General features: G+C 39.1%; 1 protein-coding gene across 1 annotated transcript in view; it reads left to right on the forward strand.

The window, feature by feature from the left end:
- Positions 1–615: 615 nt before the first annotated feature.
- LOC124613247 (actin-related protein 3) overlaps positions 616–24,013 on the forward strand; it is a 96,486-nt gene continuing 73,088 nt past the window's right edge. The window contains exon 1 of the mRNA XM_047141931.1: positions 616–765. Coding sequence (XP_046997887.1) covers positions 722–765 — 44 coding nt within the window. The 5' untranslated portion in view covers positions 616–721. The remainder of the gene's footprint in view (positions 766–24,013) is intronic.

Raw genomic sequence — 24,013 nt, forward strand, 5'->3', positions numbered from 1 at the left:
CCATAACTAATGGAATTTGCAGTACTCGCTTTCTTTTGGGTGTTCGACGTCTTAACTTTGTAAAACCGCATTCTTAACTGACAATTTTTGTCAATATTATTCATGATGTGAGGTCACTTCAATGGATTACAGGTTCGTCAAACTACTATTGTCGACACTGGACTCGCATTCGGGAGGACGACGGTTCAATCCCGCGTCCGTCCGTCCAGATTTAGGTTTTCCGTGATTTCCCTAAATCACTCCAGGCAAATGCCGGGATGGTTCCTCTGAAAGGGCACGGCTGCCTTTCTTCCCCATCCTTCCCTAATCCGATGAGACCGATGACCTCGCTGTCTGGTCTCCTTCCCTTAAAAACAACACACAACAAACTACTATTGTCAATAAATATTGCAAGATCCTTTAGTATAGTTTATAACTGAGGTGTGAGCCAAAGCGAACGGCATGTGAGAATATTTTATAGTGGAAGGGGTGGGGGAGATGCATGCGTAAGAAATTTGTCTCACCTGAATCCCAGCTAAACAACAACACCTGCAAGCATCTAGGCGGTGTTGGCTAAATGCAGATAGTTGAGAAATATTATTTGAAGGAAAGATATACCTACTGTCCAGGAAGGCAGATTACTGGAACTGCAAATGATTATCTTTGCAGTATGATATCAGTGCCGGAAGAAGGTGTGGTTTTTGTGCTTAATTCATAATTTACCTAAATTTTACGTGACATAATGGCTGGAAGATTGCCTGCATGTGTCATCGATGTTGGAACGGGGTATGTATAACAACCAGCATGTTGATAAAATATTGACTGTTTCTGGTAATTTTGTTTACATTTGGTTGACAGATTCTTGGACAATACCCCAATTCCGTTTGTTTATTTGGATCCGGTCTGAGTAATCACTCATGTGGTATCTGACAATAATCGTTTGAGTCCAGTGAAAAGAATGCCTTAATCAAAAATAGTTGCTGTACATGCAGCCAGCACTTGTGCTTCTGTTGTAGGTGATAGCTGCTGGAAATCACCTGAGGAGAAATTGCTGAATGTTACTGCTTTCGCTGTGGCTCCTAGTGTGCTGTTAAGCGTTTGATTGGGGACTGTTTGCGTAGTGAGCACACCGGACGAGTAATCGTTTACTGTTGGTAGTCCATAGTTTGCATTGTTGACATAGCACATAACGGTGGTGATGCTTCTGTTGTTGTTGTTGACAAAACAGTTGCGTATGTACATTTACGTGAACATTTATTGAAGTGAATGAAGCTATTCACAAATGTTCACGGGATAGTATCAAAAAGTGCAATATTAAGGTTCCGAGATTCCTAATCAGTACTAACGAAAATGTAATGAAAATGGCTTTATGCATGGTGTATGTGAAATTCACGCCTAGGAGATGACTCATAGCATTCAACAGCAAGCCCATCCAAAGGGCGATCAAATACCTCCTGGACATTGTTTAGAAGAGTACAGTGAAAAGCTTTAAGTCCAGCAGTCAAGAATGCAGAGTTTAGGTAAATTTACATGTATTTTCGACTTAGTTTCGTTGATGTCAGTGTATTTTGCTCGCCGTTTTACGTCTGATTAGCTTCCTCTGATGCACAGTATTTAAAATACTATATGACTGCCAAAGGATGGCCACCTTCGTGAAGTGGATGGATCCTCCGACAACTAGTGTTTAAAGTTCTCCTGTTTCCTGATTGTTAAAGGAACAAATGAAAGATGATTTTTGTTTCTATTTTGATTCAGTCCTCATTTGACGAATATTTTCCATTCAGATACACCAGATTGCCTTAAGCTCGACAGTGCTACAGATTAGTCAGACAACATCACAACAAATTTTCAGGCAGGGGCATTGCTCAATCACACTTTACCAGCTGTTTCGTTTCAGCCCTGAATAGAAGACTTTTGTCATCTGCAGTAGTAACTCGTTGAATGCCATCACTTTGTACCTTTTTGAAACTATCAAATTATTGTTTAGAAATTTATTTTCATACCTGCTGTTATAATTCTAGATGTACAGTATATGTCTTGCACAAATCCTTTCCATACTCAGTACTTGATGTGAAAAGCGCTGTATACTTTCTTCTTACGTGGCCGTAGTATCAGCTGTTTCATACTCCTTTAACTGTTTTACTTTCTGCAGTATTGTGTGTTTTCTTGATATTTTCATTAGTAAATGTACTAGTGGCCCATCTTTCATGTGGATAACTTTCCAAGTAAACAGTTCAGCTGTCCGTTTCTTAATTGCCGAAAATGAAGGAGAAGACTTCTTATAAACTTCTGCCTACATTAATACTTCATTGATCGTAACACAAATCTGAGAATTTGATTATGGCACAGCATTCAAGTTTATTTATTTGAATGAAACACACAACTAATTTCGAAAATTATAAATCAATACTATACTGCACATAAACTTGTTGCCTAAGTTACATAACTGAGCTATAGTTCTGTATTTGATCCCACCCTAAGATCTTAGTTGTGATGGCAGGCTGATAGGTAGGGCAGTCTGAGGTATAGGTTAGGTTGGAAGGTGACAATTTGGTTGCGAGTTGGCGAGGCCAGTGAGTGTGAAAGCAGAAAATTTGGTTCAGGTAACAAATTGACTGGTAGCTAATGTTCATGTCCAAGCGGATATTCAAAAATGCAGGGTTTCGTCAAATATGTAACCAATAATTGTTGACATACCAGTAAAACAGGAATAAACCGTAGTTGATATTAGTCTTGCTGCTGTGTCAGACCAATAGGCTCTCACTCATTGACAGATTGTAAAACAGATGTGTAGGATATATAAATCCTCCCACACCATGACTATAGTGCAGCAATGTTGGTGATATATTTTCAGTAAGAAAAACAAACAAATTCTGAAGATTCCTCGAAAAGGTGGAATGCTTTAATAAAGCTTCTGCTGTTATTTCCACACTGAAAAGATGTGCAGGAATTAAATTGTGAGACTGAAATATACATAGGAGTATCCAGACCAATTCAGCACAAACATAAAGGTAAAACAAATTAGGAATGAGTTTATAATATAGAGATGATAAGAATAAAGGAGGGAGCCAGAGGCTGAAATTTTGATAATAAGTAAACTCGCAGCCTGCAATGCAAAATGATTGAGGAGAGAGAGAGAGAGAGAGAGAGAGAGAGAGAGTGAGAGAGAGAGAGAGAGAGAGAGAGATATGTTTAAGTAGTAGATTTAAGGAAGTATAGATCATTGACTCTTTTTATCACTTCTGTTACAGAAGTTTTCATACCAAAGCTCTCCTGAAGCACTTAAAGCCTCTTGTCATATTACAATATTAAAGCTTGGTTGTGAGTTGGAAAAGGCAGTGAACATGAGTGGAGGAAAACTGACTGTGGTAATGGATTGATCTGTAGCAGAGCCAGTATCTAGCTTGTTCAAATGTTACACTTTGGTTTCGAGTTGGCAACGCCAACAAATGTGAGTGTATGAAAACTGGTTGTGGAGATAGACTGATCTGTGGCATAGCCCAATTATTGTTTCGAAAACTTTATGAGGGGTTTTTGAAATATCGCTATTTCTAAGGTTGTGGTTACGCAGGAAACTAGGAGTACAGTTTTCAATTTTACAGAATACTTTTTCTTTTTTTGTAGAACAACATTCTGCACCGTGTAGTCCATTATGCTACTACGTAATTTCTTACAGCCCACATCATGACAACATTTATCAAACACTATTTTCTCGTTGGTTCTGTCACCTCATCTAATCACAAAGTTATCATTTATCTTCGTCATTTTCCATCATTCACCGAGCCAAATCCTATCATATTCTGAGCAACAAACAATACAAGAGGTACATATAAAGACAGTAATCAATTTTATAATCCATAATGGCCAGGCCAGTATTGTCAGCCTTATGCTATCCAGTATTGTCAATCTCACGCTGTCAATGTTAAAACCAATTTACCAAGTGGGTAGTAGAGTGGTGGTTAGCACACTGTACTCGCATTCAGGAAGATGACGGTTCAATCTCATGTCCGGCCATCCTGATTTAGATTTTCCTTGATTTTCCTAAATCACTTAAAGCAAATGTTGGAATGGTTCCTTCAAAAGGGAACAACCGCTTTCCTTCTCCATCCTTCCCTAATCTGAGCCTATGCTCAATCTCTAATGACCTCACGTTAAAAACTAATCTACTCCTCCTCCTCCTCCTCCTCCTCCTCAAAAACGGTTCAAGTAATCATTTCATATCTTCTGCCAAAACAAGTCCTTAGATTCAGTGATTCTCATTGGTTACTGTGTACTGTCACCCGACTGACTATGACCAATATAAACAAATTACCAACAGCAGCATGCAGTGGAAGAGCCACTAGCACTGTAAGTAAAGGGCCAACTGTGGAAATGAGATGCTTCCATCAGGTAGGAATAAATATGAGCCTTATATTAATTTTTATTAAGAAAGAACAACACAATAAATTTTCTTAAAGGAAACAAGCACCAATATGTATCTGTTATGATCATTAAAATTAAAAACATACGAAATACCTGATCATTCTCATAGCTTATGTTCATTGCACATATAATTACATTGCCGATGTATATCACTGCCATTTCAGAGGGTTTTTTATGTAGACATAACAACAGAATAAACAAAAATCATTTTCCCGTAATTAGGCTATCTGCCCTTTAACAAACTTGGCAGATTGTATTAAGTAGCTTATGTGACAAGTTGTAAGAACATTCACATTTCAGTAACCATATTTTATTGGGATTGTATTACCGATATATATTTTAATAAATTTAAAATAAAATTGTAGAATCACTTCATGAATGTCACTGCAAACATTTGGGAACTAAGATACAGCAGCTGTTCAAATGATACAGTTACAACATAAATGTCACCAGTTGCCCATGAACAGTGTGTAGGTGCTAACATTTCTTCATGTTATGTTGCTCATCAATTATTAGTGTTCTGCTTCTAGGTATATTTCTCAATTGTAATAAGAAATCAGTGAAAAGTGTCAACCTAGATGTGTGCAAAGGTTTGGAATAATATTATGGAAGGCTGGATTTTAGTGTTAAATGCTGCACTACCTCCAAGTACTTAACACTTCAGACAGGACTACGTTATTGTTTTCCTATGCCATTTTGCTTGCTTTATCTGAATCAACACACTTGCCATGAAGGCTAATGCAGTCTGAATACCACAATCTTACATCATACATATAACAAGTGTTTTTTGAGTGAAATCTGCTTGGCGATTGTTAGTGCCAAAAAACATCACAGCACTCCTAGAGTTGGCACACTATGCATGCTCTCTCTAGTTCCCTCCAATTTAAATTAAATGTTTATTCACAGGCACAAGTGAATGACAGCGAAAATGCGAGTTCTCCGCAAATGCTCGTGTTTACTTGCATTCGCTTTTAGTGTAAAGGAGGTTTTAAGGAGACATTGCAGCCCTTTAACAGCTTTGATGAAAATATGTAGTCTTTTTAGTCTGTTCTGTGGTCAGCCTGCTTATTTAGTAATAGGAGACGTGGGTTTGCTCCCACACAACTATTGCAAAATCCTCCCGTTTGATAGTAGTTTGCCTGTACTGCAGTCAAAATGTGTAGTACTCCAACAGTAATTCAGAAACCGTAAAGCAGCAAACCAAATGAAAACATTGAGACATCTACCGGTGACATGGTTCCCTCATCTGTCCAAGTTCTACAGACCAGTGAGCTGTTACCAGCCCTCTTTAGTTTCTACGCCTACTGTGAATAAGCTGTCACAAGATTCTCGACCACCAAATGCAGCGAAAGAGAGAGAAAGAAGATATCTTAAGAGAAGGTTACTTTGAGGACCCTGGAGATTCCAGATCCCCCATGCTGTTGGACTCACTAACCATGTTTATTGATGTTGTTACACCCCCATCAGCGACTGAGTGATTTTGGGGCATGACCTGCCCTCCTGGCCCCGTTACGCATATCCAGAACTTCCTTAACACGATAATTCAATGGAACTGCAATGGATATTACTGCCACCTGCCTGGACTTCACCAGCAAATAATTTCATCCTGATCTGCAATCTGTGCAGCACTCCAAGAAACGCATTTTATTGATGAACATTGTCCATCTCTGTGAGGTTACCATGCATTCTGCCAGAATCTTACTGGCCCTGATTTTAGAACATCTAGACAGGTCTTTACATTGTTTCACAGAGTTGTCATGAGTGAGTGGATTACCTCCCCCTCCTCCTGCCTCCTCCCAGATACTGCATTGGAGGCTATAGTAGCGTTAGTGTGAATGATTCCAGCACTCTCCATTAGTAAACTTTATTTACCCACTGGCAGGGCACTTACATACCTTCAGATGAATGCATTAATCCAATAACTCATCACTCCCCCATTTCCTCTTACTTGGAGGTTTCAGTGCACACCACTGATTTTTGGCTAGCAACCTTACAGTCTCTTTCCCCTAATCTTGCGGCTGCACTACAGTGGTCGCTACATGATGTTATTTGTGACAGTGACGACTTCCCAGTGACCCTGCCACTTCTTTGTCGCTGCATATTTCATACCTAAGTTGCTCCTTTATATCTACTTCATCTGGACATTTGAAGATTTTGTGATCTGAGGTTTTGCATTTACTTATCAAATTTTGCAAACAAGGGAAATTCCCAGCATTTGCCGCATAAATGTAATACCACTTTTATTATTATTATTATTGTTGTTGTTGTTGTTGTTATTATTAGCACATATTGATTTCAATCACAGTGTGATCATGTTCAATGCCAGACTAAGTCCTGTAGACTCATACAGTCACGCACAAAATACAACTTCACACACAGGTATTTATTGTGAAGAGCATGCAAACTAGCAGTTAAGATTCAAACTGACTTGCTAATTGGCATGTTTTTCACAATAAACACTTGTGTCTGTAGTTGTATTTTGTTCATGATTGTATGAGCTCACAGGACTGAGTCTTGCACTGAAGATGATCACATTCTAATTGAAATCGATCTGCAATAATAATTAAAAAAATGGTTTAAAATTTATATGACCAATGTTGGAGTTTCCCTTGTTCGGAATACTTGTTGTTTGATCATGGAGCACACACTTCCTAATGGAATCCGTCCAGATGTCGCACAGCAGGCCATATTTTTGCTGATTGTAAAAGTGGTTTAACATCAAGTGATTCTCATGATTGATAGTAATTAAAAGTTGCATTTTATTGTGGATCAATTACACCAGTGTAAAGTGCCTTAATTGCTTTAGTTCTACTTTAAAGTGCTCAGTCTGTGTTGTTATGAATGACAAGTGTGGATGTTGCCATAGCGTAGTCGTATATGGATTGGTATATTTGGATTGTGAGCTGAAATTCTGCTGAGGCAATTGTTTTGGAGAATTGAATGGAGAACTCGGTGAGGCAGTCCCGTTGAACTGTAGGTTCTGCAAAAAAGAAAAGAGAAACGCTGGACAGGAAGCAGACATGTGCCCTCCAGGCTGAATTAGATCACACGAAATTTGAACTGTATCGGTTGAAAGGGGGAAATGACTGTGGGAACTGAGTAAAGGTAACAAGTATTGGGAAGAGGGGAAACATATCTTCAACCTCAACTACATTTGAGCTTAGAGTATCTATCAAGTTTAACTTTGTACCTGAAGTAGGACACGAAGAGTCTCATCCAGCTACAGTAAGGTGCAGCAGATTTCTAGTAAAGAAATTAAGTTTATATCAATAAGAAAAGAGGTTAGGAAGAAAGAGTCTTGTTGCTTGGTATTAGCCATGGCAGGAGTGCAGTAATATAAGACAAAGGAGGAACAGGGTGCCAGGTAACAAGTATTGTGAAACCAATTGCTAATATTATCCAGGTGACAGGGACATGGGGAATTTGTGTAAGGGTTTTGAAATAGGCTGTCGGGTGATCGTAGCAGGTGGAGCAGCTTCCCACCCAAGTGTGAGTTTTAACAAAGGCCTACAGTGCCATGACCAGCACTGGGTTATTAGGACTGCTATTAACTGTGTGTACAGAGCTAAGCAGGCTGCTGCTGAATGAAATATAGAAATCTCATATACTTCAGGGTGTTACAAAAAGGTACGGCCAAACTTTCAGGTAACATTCCTCACACACAAAGAAAGAAAATGTGTTATGTGGACATGTGTCCGGGAACGCTTACTTTCCATGTTAGAGCTCATTTTATTACTTCTCTTCAAATCACATTAATCACGGAATGGAAACACACAGCAACAGAACGTAGCAGCGTGACTTCAAACACTTTGTTACAGGAAATATTCAAAATGACCTCCGCTAGCAAGGATACATGCATCCACCTTTCGTCGCATGGAATCGCTGATGCAGCCCTGGAGAATGGCGTATTGTATCACAGCCGTCCACAATACGAGCACGAAGAGTCTCTACATTTGGTACTGGGGATGCGTAGACAAGAGCTTTCAAATGCTCCCATAAATGAAAGTCAAGAGGGTTGAGGTCAGGAGAGCGTGGAGGCCACGGAATTGGTCCACTTCTACCAATCCATCGGTCACCGAATCTGTTGTTGAGAAGCGTACGAGCAGTTCGACTGAAATGTGCAGGAGCTCCATCGTGCATGAACCACATGTTGTGTCGTACTTGTAAAGGCACATGTTCTAGCAGCACAGGTAGAATATCCCGTATGAAATCATGATAACGTGCTCCACTGAGTGTAGGTGCAAGAACATGAGGCCCAATCAAGACATCACCAACAATGCCTGCCCAAACGTTCACTGAAAACCTGTGTTGATAACGTGATTGCACAATTGCTTGCGGATTCTCGTCAGCCCACACATGTTGATTGTGAAACTTAACAATTTGATCACGTTGGAATGAAGCGTCATCCGTAAAGAGAACATTTGCACTGAAATGAGGATAGACACATTGTTGGATGAACCATTCGCAGAAGTGTACCCATGGAGGCCAATCAGCTGCTGACAGTACCTGCACACGCTGTACATGGTACGGAAACAACTGGTTCCCCCGTAGCACTCTCCATACAGTGACGTCGTCAACGTTACCTTGTACAGCAGAAACTTCTCTGCTGACATTAGGGTTATCGTCAACGGCATTAAGAATTGCCTCATCCATTGCAGGTGTCCTCCTCATTCTAGGTCTTCCCCAGTCTCGAGTCATAGGCTGGAATGTTCCGTGCTCCCTAAGACGCCGATCAATTGCTTCGAACGTCTTCCTGTTGGGACACCTTCGTTCTGGAAATCTGTCTCGATACAAATGTATCGTGCCATGGCTATTGCCCCATGCTAATCCATACATCAAATGGGCATCTGCCAACTCCGCATTTGTAAACATTGCACTGACTGCAAAACCGCATTCGTGGTGAACACTTACCTGTTGATGCTACGTACTGATGTGCTTGATGCTAGTACTGTAGAGCAATGAGTCGCATGTCAACACAAGCACCGAAGTCAACATTACCTTCCATCAATTGGGCCAACAGGTGGTGAATCGAGGAAGTACAGTACATACTGACGAAACTAAAATGAGCTCTAACATGGAAATTAAGCGTTTCCGGACACATGTCCACATAACATCTTTTCTTTATTTGTGTGTGAGGAATGTTTCCTAAAAGTTTGGCCATACCTTTTTGTAACACCCTGTATACAGTGCCTGTTGCTACATTTAGGAGGTGGGGATGTACTAGACATAGCTTCACCTAATTAAGAGGGGGAAAGGTAGGCAAGTAGTTAATGGTGAAGGGGGGTGTCTTTTTTAGATTAGAGTCTATAATTGGGCACCTTGTTGTAAAAGAAGTTCAGACTACAGAAGAACCCTGCAAGATGCTTAAGAATGCATAGAAATGTAAGTTTAGCTTACTTCGTCAGAATATTAGAGAAAATGGTAGAAGAGCTTTTTGTCTGTGCCTGTCTTGAGCACCACATAACCACAGGATTAGAAAAGTTACATATAAGAGATTACGCTCTAGCATCTTAGTGTTGCAGAACTGATAGGGGGAAAGGAGTTATTGCATACATAAAGACAATAGTTACAAAAACAATGAGAAAAGTAGATTTTGTAGCAATCAGCACTTAGAAGTGCGTGCTTCTGAATTAATACTGAAAAGTAGTTCACTTACAGGGAAATTTTGAACTATTTGTGAGGATTTTTGGATTCCTTACTATGCTATGTAAGACAGCAGCAAGCAGTTGGTAATGTGTGGTGACTTCACCGCAATTTTCTAAAGCATTCTGATTGGAATATAATCCTTATTTGGATTCTACCGTTTGATCTTGGTAATTAACTTTCCAACACATGTGGATAAAGATGGTAGGAATCTGATTGATGTTTTCTTTTATGAAGCTCAAGACAATAAAATAATGTACACCCAATAACAAATGCTCTTCCTGCTCATGATGCACATGTAGTTAGGAGGATAAATGAGATAATGTATTACAGTATACACACTCCTCGGTGTAAATCAGCTAGAATAATTAATGATTCCAGAACAAAGATTTTTTAAGAATAGTTGACAAGAGATGATCAGGGATGAAATTTATAATAAACCAAATCCTGGCATAAAATTTAACCCGTTCTATGAAAAATTCATATCACTATTTGAAAATAGCTTTCAGATTAAGCTAATCAGAAAGGACATTAAACAGCCGTGTAGCAAACCATGAATCACTAGAGGGATTAAAGAATCCTGTGAAAGTAAAAGGGAATTGTGTCCGTTGGCAAGGACAAATAAAGATCCTGCTGCAGTTGTTTTACACTACAAAAACTACTCAAAATTACTGAGGAAAGTTATTAAAAATCACGGGACATGGATAACACATCTGTCACCAATGACAGAGGTCCTACAAAGAGCACAGGAAGCAGCTACACCATGGGCACAAACTGGGTGGGTACAGAAACAACCATGGTTGATAGAAATGGCAAGATTAAGGAAGGGTTCACGGGTTAAAAGAAAGTACTGCCAACAAGCAAAGACAGATCCTGAAAGACAGATAAGACTTGACCTGTAACAGAAATACCAAACAACTAAAGACGACAAGTCAAGACTATTGGGCCAATTTCGTCTAAACCCAGCTGCAGAATGACATCTGGGGATAACCATTCAAGATAGAAACAGAATAGGTTAAGACACCCACAGTTCCGTCAACACTGTAACAAGCTGATGGCACAGTTACCAGAGGATGGAGAAGCACAGCAGAATATCTTGTGAACAGGCTCCTCCCAGATGACGACCCCACACAATACAAGTGACACCACACTGACCTGAGAGAGAGGATGAGGCAACCATACATAAGTGACAATGTCACCATACCATTCTCACAAGAAGGGAGTCGTGACGGCAATCAGCAGGCTTAAAAACCAAAAAGCACTTGGTCCAGACAAAATACTTTCAGAAACATTAAAACAAACATTAACACAAATCACATCTTTTCTTACTAATGTGTTAAACGAGGCATTACTAACAGGCAGAATTTCAAACCTCTGGAAAATTGCTAATGTAGTAACAATCAGGAAATCACAAGACAAAGAACCAGCAGATCCCAAAATGTACCGACCGATCTGCCTCATAAACACTCTCACCAAGGTACAGGAAAGGTTCCTGTGCGACCGCTTTCAATCGCACAGATGCTGCCTCAGCCCAATGCCTCATCAATTTAGCTTCAGGGAAGGTAGATCAATAGGAGACGCCATCAACTGAGCACTGACAGCAAAAAATAGCGTCAGCAACAAATACATGGCTGCCGTACTAATCGCTGGGGCTTTTGACAATCTGTGGTGGCCGTCTCTGTTCGCCAGGTTAAGGGAAATGAGGCTATCAGCTTCACTCTACAATAGCCTCCTCAACTATTGCAGAGGCAGAATGGACGGCAGGTACAAACAACATTGTCAAGAGAATAACAAAGGGATGTCCGCAGGGCTCGATCTGCGGACCAATATTTTCGGATATCGCAATTGACCTCTTGCTGAACACCCTGGACGGTGACTATAGTGTAAGAGGTGTGGTGGCATATGCAGATGATCTGCTCGTAGTGGTGTCAGCCAACTCGAGAGCACCACTAGAGACAAAAGGCAACTGCTTCAGAAAATGAACAGTTGGTGCAAAGAAAATAAACTAAAAATAGCACCCAACAAAACTGTCTATTTATTGCTCAGACAGACATTACAGAGGAACCCAGTTCTAAAATTACGACAATACTAGCATACAGAGGAAGCAAGCCACATATTATCTTGGACTGCATCTTGACAAAAAACAGACTTTCAACTATCATATAAAACTGCCAACACAACTCTGTATAAATTAGGTATTAACGCTTTGTCATCCGCACATCTAGTACAAATGTATTGGCTTGGCACTGGCAGCGCTAATTCGGATTACTTGGCTTGTTGCCAGCCGTTCTTGACATTATCGGGAGATTGTAAATTGTTAAGTTTTACTAATCTCATTGTCAGTTCTTATAGGTTCACATCCTGTTCCCCTACTTTCATAAAATTTCGAAGATTTACATACATACATAAATAAATACAAAATTTGTTTGTTTTGTATATTTGTTTATTTGCATTCTCTTTGGTACTTAGTATTTCTCTTTTGTATGATATGCTGCTAAACAGTCCCCAAGATGCATTGCAGTTCCTTCGTTTTTGTTTATTTGTTTCGGAAATAAGTATTAACTGGTGTTGCTGTATGTGACCGAAAAGTCTGTCAACCAGATCTGATGAGACGTGTGTGATGTAGTGGCAACCCCCAAGTTTTGCTCAGAAGCAGGTACATGGTCTTTTATCCATGAATCAGACACTTTTCAATAAAAAGTCGTGAAATCTGAGACTGTTGTGGTCTGTATTGAAATAGTGCCATGTAATGGCATTAAATGATGTGCAATTAAAGAGATACTTGTAAATCTTTTTTGACTGTTTTATAGTTTTTCTGTATATAGGGTAATAACTCAAATATTGGTCTGCCTGATCCACTCCTTTCATGTATTTGCTACAGTCTATTACATGTTCAGGTTTTTTTAAATTGTGTAATTGGTTTTTCTACTTTTTCTTTGAGTGTCAGTCAAATGTACATTTTCTTTGAATGTCAGTCAAATTGGCATTATGTGTTGTAGAGATCATTTGTATTGTTTTAGTTTTCGAAGCTCTCTATACCAGTGTGAGTACTTCACCTTTCCATTGGTGACAGGCTTCAGACACAGTGACTTTTGCGTGCTTTAATTTTTCCAGAAATCCTCTATTTTGCTGTATCGTTCCATAAACTCGAATTTTCTTTTCAAGTAACTTCTCTGCAAGTTCTCCACTGTTATAATAATTATCCATGTATAGGCGATGCCACTTTCCATAAGAAGGTGTCAGTAGTTCCATCACTATTTTTGCTAAACGGTTTCCAGTGCTGAAATATATCTTGAATGAGGGAATGTATCCCATACTTGAATCACACAGCATCCGTATGAGTATGCCATATTTTGTAATTTTCGACGGATTGTAAACTTTAAAATTTAACCGTCCATGCCACGGTATCATTCCTTCATCAACTGAGATGTTTTGACTTGGGTTAAAGGTTTCTTTAAGCTTCTTGGAACAATAATCAATTGTGAATCACACTTTGAAAAGCCGGTTGGCATTATCTGGTTTATTGTTGTTGGAAAAATGTAAAAATGATAAAATTTGTCAGGATTGGATGAGGGACATCGTTTTGCGAAATATTGGTGTGCCTATCAATGGATTCGTTGACCAATAATCATCGATCCTAGCTTTTTTTTTACAAATCCCATAAGGACAGCAAGCCCAAACTATTTTCTGAGTTTGGGTCCCATAACGTCGATAAATTTGGCAGTTTCCTTCTGTTGCAATTTTGACTGTAATACTAGTTGATTTCGTTGCTAATATATTCAAATAGATCGTTCCCAATATATAATTCTACGATATCCTCGGCGCTCTTTGTATCTTTGGGAAATATGTTTGGACCTGGAGATTCTTCAAATTTATTGTTGGTCCTCGGTAAATGAAAGTCTGACCACTGTTCACTGGCTTCTTCTTCTGATTCGTCTGAATCAGCTGGCAAATGTAGCGTTCACCGAATTCTTCTTGGACGTATTTCACTATCTTCCGACGATTCTGCTTCACTTTCATTTTTCTTATATTCATTGTCTTCTTCCCAATCCGCCAAGTTGTCCGGAATGTCAGACAAGACGTCTGCACATTCTTCGTAAGTAATCGTATCGTGTCACCATAATTACGGGAACCAACATGATAAACAAAGCAAAAATGAAACAATGGTGGTTTCAAACATGTCAGAGAGGGTGGGACGCATCTGACAAGGGTTGCTGAGTACACTCTTTCATTCCTGATGTACGTGAAAGATTACAATTTGACCCAAGCTGGGGGGATGTTCTGTTTTCTGACAGGCCATGGGGTGTGTGTGGTACACTTAAATTGCATGGGACTTAATAACGATGAAATATGCATTTGCGGAGAATCATGGAGACCAGAACATCTCACACCGCTATGCAGATCTATTCGAAGATCTATTTGGAATGACACTGACATTCCCAGTATTATGTGTAATTCCGATGATTGGAGCACAATAAATAGTGTAGCCAATATCGTATTGAACATACTGCAGGAAGAATACAAGCACCAAAACTCATATGGGAGGAGACATAGACAAGCACAAACAACACAGTAAACCACAAGGGAGGACACAAGCACAACCAAAGATTCCGAAACAGAAGAAGGAACCAACACACTAAGTGAACATGACTCAAAAGGGATCAACATGTAAGGGACCCAAACCAACACCACTTGACACTGCATGCCATAATACAATCACAAACAACACAACAGGCTGTAAAAGTCATGAAACAAATAAACACTGACACCACATACTAAGGCTCTAGTAATAAGGTGCCATCGCTTGGGAGGAGAAGGCTTGAAGAAATTTTATTCCGAGGCTCTTCCTCCCCAATGACACATTGCATATTGTTTAAATTATACAACACACAAGCAATAATATGTTATTCATCTTACTGTGTGCAGACGGAAATATATTCTCTTCTTTGTGTAAAGCTACAGCTAATGAATTTTAGATATCAAATGTATTTTCTGTATAAAGTATTTGTTGTTGTTGTTGTTGTGGTCTTCAGTCCTGAGACTGGTTTGATGCAGCTCTCCATGCTACTCTATCCTGTGCAAGCTTCTTCATCTCCCAGTACCTACTGCAACCTACATCCTTCTGAATCTGCTTAGTGTATTGATCTCTTGGTCTCCCTCTACGATTTTTACCCTCCACGCTGCCCTCCAATGCTACATTTGTGATCCCTTGATGCCTCAAAACATGTCCTACCAACCGATCCCTTCTTCTAGTCAAGTTGTGCCACAAACTTCTCTTCTCCCCAATCCTATTCAATACCGCCTCATTAGTTACATGATCTACCCACCTTATCTTCAGCATCCTTCTGTAGCACCACATTTCGAAAGCTTCTATTCTGTTCTTGTCCAAACTGGTTATCGTCCATGTTTCACTTCCATACATGGCTACACTCCATACAAATACTTTCAGAAACGACTTCCTGGCACTTAAATCTATACTCGATGTTAACAAATTTCTCTTCTTCAGAAACGATTTCCTTGCCATTGCCAGTCTACATTTTATACCCTCTCTACTTCGACCATCATCAGTTATTTTACTCCCTAAATAGCAAAACTCCTTTACTACTTTAAGTGTCTCATTTCCTAATCTAATCCCCTCAGCATCACCCGATTTAATTTGACTACATTCCATTATCCTTGTTTTGCTTTTGTTGATGTTCATCTTATAACCTCCTTTCAAGACACTGTCCATTCCGTTCAACTGCTCTTCCAAGTCCTTTGCTGTCTCTGACAGAATTACAATGTCATCGGCGAACCTCAAAGTTTTTACTTCTTCTCCATGAATTTTAATACCTACTCCAAACTTTTCTTTTGTTTCCTTTACTGCTTGCTCAATATACAGATTGAATAACATCGGGGAGAGGCTACAACCCTGTCTCACTCCTTTCCCAACCACTGCTTCCCTTTCATGCCCCTCGACTCTTATAACTGCCATCTGGTTTCTGTACAAATTGTAAATAGTCTTTCGCTCCCTGTATTTTACCCCTGCCACCTTCAGAATTTGAAAGAGAGTATTCCAGTTAACGTTGTCAAAAGCTTTCTCTAAGTCTACAAATCCTAGAAACGTAGGTTTGCCTTTTCTTAATCTTTCTTCAAAGATAAGTCGTAAGGTTAGTATTGCCTCATGGGGTCCAACATTTCTACGGAATCCAAACTGATCTTCCCCGAGGTCGGCTTCTACCAGTTTTTCCATTCGTCTGTAAAGAATTCGCGTTAGTATTTTGCAGCTGTGACTTATTAAACTGATAGTTCGGTAATTTTCACATCTGTCAACACCTGCTTTCTTTGGGATTGGAATTATTATATTCTTCTTGAAGTCTGAGGGAATTTCGCCTGTCTCATACATCTTGCTCACCAGATGGTAGAGTTTTGTCATGACTGGCTCTCCCAAGGCCATCAGTAGTTCTAATGGAATGTTGTCTACTCCCGGGGCCTTGTTTTGACTCAGGTCTTTCAGTGCTCTCTCAAACTCTTCACGCAGTATCTTATCTCCCATTTCATCTTCATCTACATCCTCTTCCATTTCCATAATATTGTCCTCAAGTACATCGCCCTTGTATAAACCCTCTATATACTCCTTCCACCTTTCTGCCTTCCCTTCTTTGCTTAGAACTGTGTTGCCATCTGAGCTCTTGATATTCATACAAGTGGTTCTCTTCTCTCCAAAGGTCTCTTTAATTTTCCTGTAGGCAGTATCTATCTTACCCCTAGTGAGACAAGCCTCCACATCCTTACATTTGTCCTCTAGCCATCCCTGCTTAGCCATTTTGCATTTCCTGTCGATCTCATTTTTGAGACGTTTGTATTCCTTTTTGCCTGCTTCATTTACTGCATTTTTATATTTTCTCCTTTCATCAATTAAATTCAATATTTCTTCTGTTACCTAAGGATTTCTATTAGCCCTCGTCTTTTTACCTACTTGATCCTCTGCTGCCTTCACTACTTCATCCCTCAGAGCTACCCATTCTTCTTCTACTGTATTTCTTTCCCCCATTCCTGTCAATTGTTCCCTTATGCTCTCCCTGAAACTCTGTACAACCTCTGGTTCTTTCAGTTTGTCCAGGTCCCATCTCCTTAAATTCCCGCCTTTTTGCAGTTTCTTCAGTTTCAATCTGCAGTTTATAACCAATAGATTGTGGTCAGAATCCACATCTGCCCCTGGAAATGTCTTCCACAATTTAAAACCTGGTTCCTAAATCTCTGTCTTACCATTATGTAATCTATCTGATGCCTTTTAGTATCTCCAGGCTTCTTCCATGTATACAACCTTCTTTCATGATTCTTGAACCAAGTGTTAGCTATGATTAAGTTATACTCTGTGCAAAATTCTACAAGGGGGCTTCCTCTTTCATTTCTTCCCCCCAATCCATATTCACCTACTATGTTTCCTTCTCTCCCTTTTCCTACTGACGAATTCCAGTCACCCATGACTATTAAATTTTCGTCTCCCTTCACTACCTGAATAATTTCTTTTATCTCGTCATAAATTTCATCAATTTCTTCATCATCTGCAGAGCTAGTTGGCATATAAACTTGTACTACTGTAGTAGGCATGGGCTTTGTGTCTATCTTGGCCACAATAATGCGTTCACTATGCTGTTTGTAGTAGCTAACCCGCACTCCTATTTTTTTTATTCATTATTAAACCTACTCCTGCATTACCCCTATTTGATTTTGTATTTATAACCCTGTAATCACCTGTCCAAAAGTCTTGTTCCTCCTGCCACCGAACTTCACTAATTCCCACTATATCTAACTTTAACCTATCCATTTCCCATTTTAAATTTTCTAACCTACCTGCCCGATTAAGGGATCTGACATTCCACGCTCCGATCCGTAGAACGCCAGTTTTCTTTCCCCTGTTAGCGACGTCCTCTTGAGTAGTCCCCACCCTGAGATCCGAATGGGGGACTATTTTACCTCCGGAATATTTTACCCAAGAGGACGCCATCATCATTTAATCATACAGTAAAGCTGCATGTCCTCGGGAGAAATTACGGCTGTAGTTTCCCCTTGCTTTCAGCCGTTTGCAGTACCAGCACAGCAAGGCCGTTTTGGTTAATGTTACAAGGCCAGATCAGTCAATCATCCAGACTGTTGCCCCTGCAACTACTGAAAAGGCTGCTGCCCCTCTTCAGGAACCACATGTTTGTCTGGCCTCTCAACAGATACCCCTCCGTTGTGGTTGCACCTACGGTACGGCCATCTGTATCGCTGAGGCACGCAAGCCTCCCCACCAACGGCAAGGTCCATGGTAAAACTAAAAATGTAAAATATGAAGTTATTTAAGGAATACTGCAGTCAGGTAGCAATGAACTACATTCTATTTCTACTAACAGATTTACAACCATAAGGGTCAATCCATATGAAGTGGTCCAGTGATGGTTGCTTGACCATTTTTAAATATTTTAATTTTTTGTATGTGATTGCCCTATATTTGAGAAGCTCGAAACAGTTTTTTAAAACAATGTATCTTGCGCCTATACTGGATGGCAGCCATTTTTATTTGTAGGTGCGTGATGAATTTTCAGGCTGGAGACATTAGTGAAAATTGCAAATGACATGATTGTTTTTAGAAAAGTGTCCTCTACAACATTGTCTATTGCACAAAATACCCTAAATTCAAAAATAACCAGACAAAATTACCTCCAAAGTTTGATATCCAAATTTTCAAAAATCCACTTTTTAGGCCCAAAAATAACAAACAAGCAGTGATTTATAAGAGTCTATTTTTTCCTATAGTTAGATATCGTACACTACTAGCCTCATATGGAGGAAGAACACTTATAAATGTTTCCTTAATTTTTTATGGATTTTTGAAATTTGAAAATTTTCATTTTTTTGTTAAGTTTGGGGTTAGTTATCTCAGGTGGGACTGAATGTAAAAATATGATTCTTGCACAGTTTGTACACCTATATGATAGCAACGTACTGTAAAAATTTGAACATTGATATCTGACTTTGAACAAAGATATGAATTTTTGAAAATGAGATAATTCACGTTACTCTACAACTGATCTTATGGCTGTTGCCTATTCATGTGTGATATTGGCAGTATCTAATCAATTATTATTGAAGTAAGGCACTGAATTATTTACAAAAAGTGGAAACATCACTAAAATTAGCATTTATATTATTTTGACATACTTAAAATAAATATTTTCAATTAACATCCTTCGAGATGCGACTGTTCCTAAACCTGTTGGTGAATGTTAAGAACACTTATTTCTTCAGACAGCTTCTGTAATATAGAATAAGACCTCCCAGTTGCTGTGGTAAGTTCAAGCACTAAAAGTTTCCTTAAAACATTTTTCATTGGTATCCAAAGTTTGTAATTAGTAATTTCTTGAATGATGTTCTTGGGCCAGCAGAGTGGTAAAAATGCACAAAACATCATTGTTTTCCAAACTTAATCTTTCAACCTCTGCAAACCACCACTGTTCGTCATACACATATGCCACTACGTCATTCAACGTTCATAAGCACAAACCATTTTAGATGAGAATAGCTCGAGCTTCTACTGAGACCTTCTCACCTGAAATAGATACAAATAGGCTATTATCAACAAACAAGCTACTTAGACCATGTTACAGATCCAAATATAGTAAATCACTTCCCCACTACAACTTATTTGCACCACATTTATTATATTACATTTTTTTCTTTGACATTTGCATTATATAAATTATATTATCATCAACTAGGCAGAAACAAATTATATAGAACCGTTTTAACATTTGTTAAGCGTTCAATTCTCTGTGACCTTAGAGAAATTTTTATACATTATGTTCTTTATATTATTTTTAAAAAAGGTTTTTTAAAAAAGCTGGACTTGATGGGCTGTCAGTACAATCTTACATTGAGTATGTGGAATAATATGCAAAAGAACTTACTCATCTTCTACTGGTAGTGTAATGTACATTGCTGGAGGACCAAACCTTTATTAGAAAAAGGCACAGTTTATTCCTGTTTTCAAGAAGGGTAATTGAACTGACACTCAAAAATATAGGTCTGTATCTCTGATCTCAGTCTGTTTTAGAATTTTGGAACAAGTTTTATGCTCATGTATGATGACATTTCTGGAGACTGAAAATCTCCTCTACTGGAATCAACATGGATTCCAAAAACACCAGTTGTTTGAAACCCTGCTCACTCTTTTAATCCTCGACACCCAGAAAGCAGTAAACACTGGTGTCTGGATTGATGCTTGTCCTTGACTTCCAGAAGGGGTTCAGCATAGCTTTGCACTGTCGCGTAATGAACAAAATAAGAAAGTACAGAATATCGGATGAGATGTGTCATTGGACTGGTAAACAACATATGTTAAACAGAACACAGCACGTCATTCTCAATGGCGAGAAATCTTCAGATGTAAAAATAACTTGGGGGGCACATCTCAAAGGGAGTGTTGTAGGACCATCACTTTTCACAACATATTTAAATGATCTAATGGTTGAAGTCAGAAGTTTAATGACGCTTTTCATGGATGATGCTGTTACCTGTTATGTACAGAGAAGTTGCAGTGCTAAAAAATTTTACCGAAAGGGGGGGAAACCTACTGAGAATTGATGATTGGTGCAAAGTTTGGCAGTTGACTCTCAGCATTTACAAATTGTAGTATATTGTGTATAACCTGGTGGAAAGACCCATTAATTGATGATTATAATGAGTGAGTGCAGAACAATCACAGTGGGGTATTGCTGCAGTAGTATTGTGATCTAGTAAATTGTACCCCTTACACATTCTTGTTCTCTAGAACTTTCACAGCTGAGGTGTCTTTCTTCTGGCAGAAGCACTGTCTAGCTAATTTCAGGTCCAACAATGCCCAAGTGCTGCTGGCCACGTGAATCGAGTCGTTGTTTGGGCTTCATGTGGAACGGTCACATGTAGATGCATCAGTAGTTGCTAAAGTGATGAATTTTGACTTTGGAAGTATTTAGTCAATTAGTAGGGTAGTAGTGAGCAATGATACAGTTTATTCGCAGAAGATACACACAGTTATGTGTGGAATCTGTGGACAAAACAATATCATCACCGTTAGTTAGTATCTTATGTTGGCGGAACATCTAACATTTATAAAAATCGTTACCATAGACAGTTATAAGCGGAAAAAATAAATCAGAAAAGCAATACAGCAATGACAGACTTAGAAGGGGAGGCCACGATGTTGGGATCACAGATTTACTTCATACTTTGTATGCCTTAAATAGGCCATTAAAACAACATAATGTGCAAGTAGTAATGTGCACAATTGTGGCAATTCCGAGAAAATCGCAAAAGAAGTGTCACACATCTATTATGTAACTGATACATCTGCACATAGGTGCTGGACCTTTGAGCTAATGGTGGTCAAGTGGTTAGTGTTTGAGCTAAGTAAGACGAGCGTGTACGAGGTGACGGTTCTACTCCACTCAAACTTAAGGGGACCACACCCTGCCCATCTAACCCATGTTAATTTAGGCAAGTATTTGACCCATTTCTAAAAAAACTATTTGGTGCAGGACCTTAATATTTTTACTGTATGTTACATGATGCTAATAGAGTCAACTGTACTAAAATCTACTTTATCCATTTTATAGTTTTTTAGAAATACTTTTTTAAATTTATTAACAAAAAATATTAATTTTTTTCTGCAGAAAATACTTTTTTGTGAACTTCCTAATGGGGGAATATTGATGAATGTAGTACCAGAGGTGGCTTTTTTTTGTTATGCAGAGTCTCTGAAAATGTCATTCATTTATCTATGATAGTTTCTGATATAATGGGGCATATTTACTGAAAATTTTAGTTTGCGGGAAATTGACTTTAAAGAAAAAACTTTCGAAATTTGTTACTTACAATTAATTAAAACTGTTCTGCTGCATATGATGTCCCTTCTTTGGCCTCTAGCAGGTCTTCCAGCTTCTTTTTCACTTTCCTGGATGTTTGTCTTGCTTTCTTGGCCATATTAGATGCAGACCTGTCTGCATCGGCTATCCTCATTTTATCGCAATGTTGCAGTGATCATATTTTCACCAGGATTAATTCCCAGCTTTTTCAGTACCCAACACTATCCAATATTACCACAATTGAATGTAATAACAGCATCATGAACTCCTAGTTTCATTGTATGCATGCTTACAAATATAGTTTTAGGCTATGCGTGCCCACAAATGCAGTTTTAGGAAAGCGGTTCCAAATCATGCTGTTGAAACATTCATTTGGGTTCTGTGTCTGCCCATGTAGACATTTCCTTAGAAGGTCAGGATGAGCCAAGTCTCTGAAAATAGCTTTAATTGCTGTAATAACAGCAGCAGGAAGAGAATGCTGGTGAGAATAAGATTCTCCAGTTGCCTGAGCCCTATCGTATTTGCACCATGAAATTTCTCCTGATGGACACAATCCATGACATGGCTTAGTCATCAGTAGAGGACTTATGGAAGAATATGGCCCAAACATCTCTCTTCATTGCCTCCAGATTTTCTTTATTTCTCCTAATTGCCTGCCCATAGTATACCTGCAAGTTTTCTATTTCAGTTTTAGTTAACCGACCCTGTCCAGTCCACAATTTTCCATCTTTTTAATTTTTTTCCTCTCATATCAACAGTTAGTTTTCTCAACCTTGTTCCCGAACGTTTTTTAACATGACCTACACATTCTGTTTTGCTAATAATGGCATCTCCACATGGCTTAGAGCTCACCACATTGTTGTATGCCTTACTGTCACCATCGCCCAAATATTTGCTGTACTGTACGCCTCTTGTTTCTATGGAGTGATGGAAATATTTGTTGTTCTCCATGGACTTCCATACCACCACTTGTTCCTCTAAAATTAGCCACACAGTTGTGTTCTGTATGTTCATTGACTTTACAACATTTGCAATATTTAGACATTATCTCCACATCTAACACTTTACCGGTGTCTGCTCTCGTGGCAGTCGCTACTCCATTCAGAGAAGTATGTCCTCTTTTCTGCCAACTTCCATCAAGTGCACCTGCAATATCCAAACATCCATCATTTTCTTCCACTGCTTTCCTAGCAGCCATTTTCATGCTTTCCTCACTGACATCATATACAGCTTTCTCTAATATTGCAGTCAGTTTTTCAAATTTATTTGGTGTTTGATGTAAGTTCATCACTGAGCAAATTGTTCTCCCTGCAGCCATGCCCTTGCCAATGGATCATAAGGCATAAACTAATCTAGTATTGATTTCATAAGGGGCACTTGCATCTGGTTCTGAAGAACTCATTCATGAAATCACAGCTGAGCACAGTGGTTAGCACACTGGACTCGCATTCGGGAGGACGACGGTTCAATCCCGTCTCCGGCCATCCTGATTTAGGTTTCCCGTGATTTCCTTAAATCGTTTCAGGCAAATGCCGGGATGGTTCCTTTGAAAGGGCAGGGCCGATTTCCTTCCCAATCCTTCCCTAACCTGAGCTTGCGCTCCGTCTCTAATGACCTCGTTGTCGACGGGACGTTAAACACCAACTACCACCACCACAGCTGAGCATTTAGTGCAAATTAAATCCAAAGCAATTGCTAGGCCTTTTCTCCCACTGGCACTCTCACAAATTTTCACACTCTTTGACCCACCACACTGTCTACATTGTACAAATTTAGAAATTACATCTGATAATATTCTCAAATTTATAATAATGTTACTGCACCCCTCGTCACTTACAGTAAATTCGTTGTAATTCTCTTGAAATGGTGAGATTTCTTTGATGATGCACTGAATTGCAATTAGAAACATCATTGCCAGGCGACATAACCTCTTGTACAGGAAGCTTTCTAAATTGTTTCCTCTAAATTGTCGTTTTTTGAAAATGCCTTTACATTTCGTCATTTTCAATAAACACAACAAAACACACATAAACAACCACTGCAAATGTAAGTATAACAACTATTCGCAATCACACTTGAACAAAACTAAAGGCGTGTTTGAA

This window comes from Schistocerca americana, chromosome 4 (genome assembly GCF_021461395.2).
Source record: "Schistocerca americana isolate TAMUIC-IGC-003095 chromosome 4, iqSchAmer2.1, whole genome shotgun sequence".
In the NCBI taxonomy this organism is placed as follows: domain Eukaryota; kingdom Metazoa; phylum Arthropoda; class Insecta; order Orthoptera; family Acrididae; genus Schistocerca; species Schistocerca americana.